This window comes from Pygoscelis adeliae, unplaced genomic scaffold (assembly GCF_000699105.1).
Source record: "Pygoscelis adeliae isolate BGI_AS28 unplaced genomic scaffold, ASM69910v1 Scaffold209, whole genome shotgun sequence".
NCBI lineage: Eukaryota > Metazoa > Chordata > Aves > Sphenisciformes > Spheniscidae > Pygoscelis > Pygoscelis adeliae.
The window spans coordinates 3,762,594-3,763,234 of record NW_008825538.1 but is presented as its reverse complement, the minus strand read 5'-3'; the positions used below and the strand labels follow the sequence as shown (position 1 = coordinate 3,763,234).

General features: G+C 42.4%; 1 protein-coding gene across 1 annotated transcript in view; it reads right to left on the bottom strand.

Annotated features, from left to right (window-relative positions):
- IMMT (inner membrane protein, mitochondrial) overlaps positions 1-641 on the bottom strand; it is a 17,279-nt gene that overhangs the window by 13,665 nt on the left and 2,973 nt on the right. The window contains exon 4 of the mRNA XM_009331906.1: positions 209-298. Within this exon, the coding sequence (XP_009330181.1) occupies positions 209-298 (90 nt within the window). The remainder of the gene's footprint in view (positions 1-208; positions 299-641) is intronic.

Below are 641 nucleotides of genomic sequence, written 5' to 3'. Positions count from 1 at the left end.
CTTTCCGCGCGTTCACGCCTATACCTGTCCCAGGTACCAATCTCAGCTTCTTAGTACGTTAAAAATCTGTTAACGGATGATGGAAGTTTTCTTCTGCAAAAGGCACGAAGAATCGCGCCTTTAAAAACCGACAAATACCAACACAGAAGTAAGAATTTATGCACTCGAAGCTAGAGGATTTTGTTTTCCTTCATCGTGTCCATATGACCTTTTTCACCTTCTTCAGTCTGTATCCCCGGAGCTGGCACCGACATGGCTACACCTGCTGCAGAGATGATCTGTGCTGCAGCCTTGCCTGCTGTTAAATACAGTTATAGAACACAACCAGTTAGTATATATGTGCTATAATGTAAGAACAGGGATATAAGACTTAATTTTTTTCCTCTGTAGAAATGTATTATTTGGACACTGATACCATTATTTCCAGAAAAAGATAATTTCCTGGACAAAGAGCAGCCAGGTATTACTTACACATACACACAGCCACGAGAGACAAACGTAAAAAGCTGTCACAACTGCTCCTCTCTAAAGCAGTTCCATTGGATCTGGCTTTACAGTAGCTCAGTAATTATCCAAAACTAAGCTTCTTGCGCTTGCAAGAAGAAGAGGAGGTAAACGGCCCCAGAGTCCCGCACCCAAAG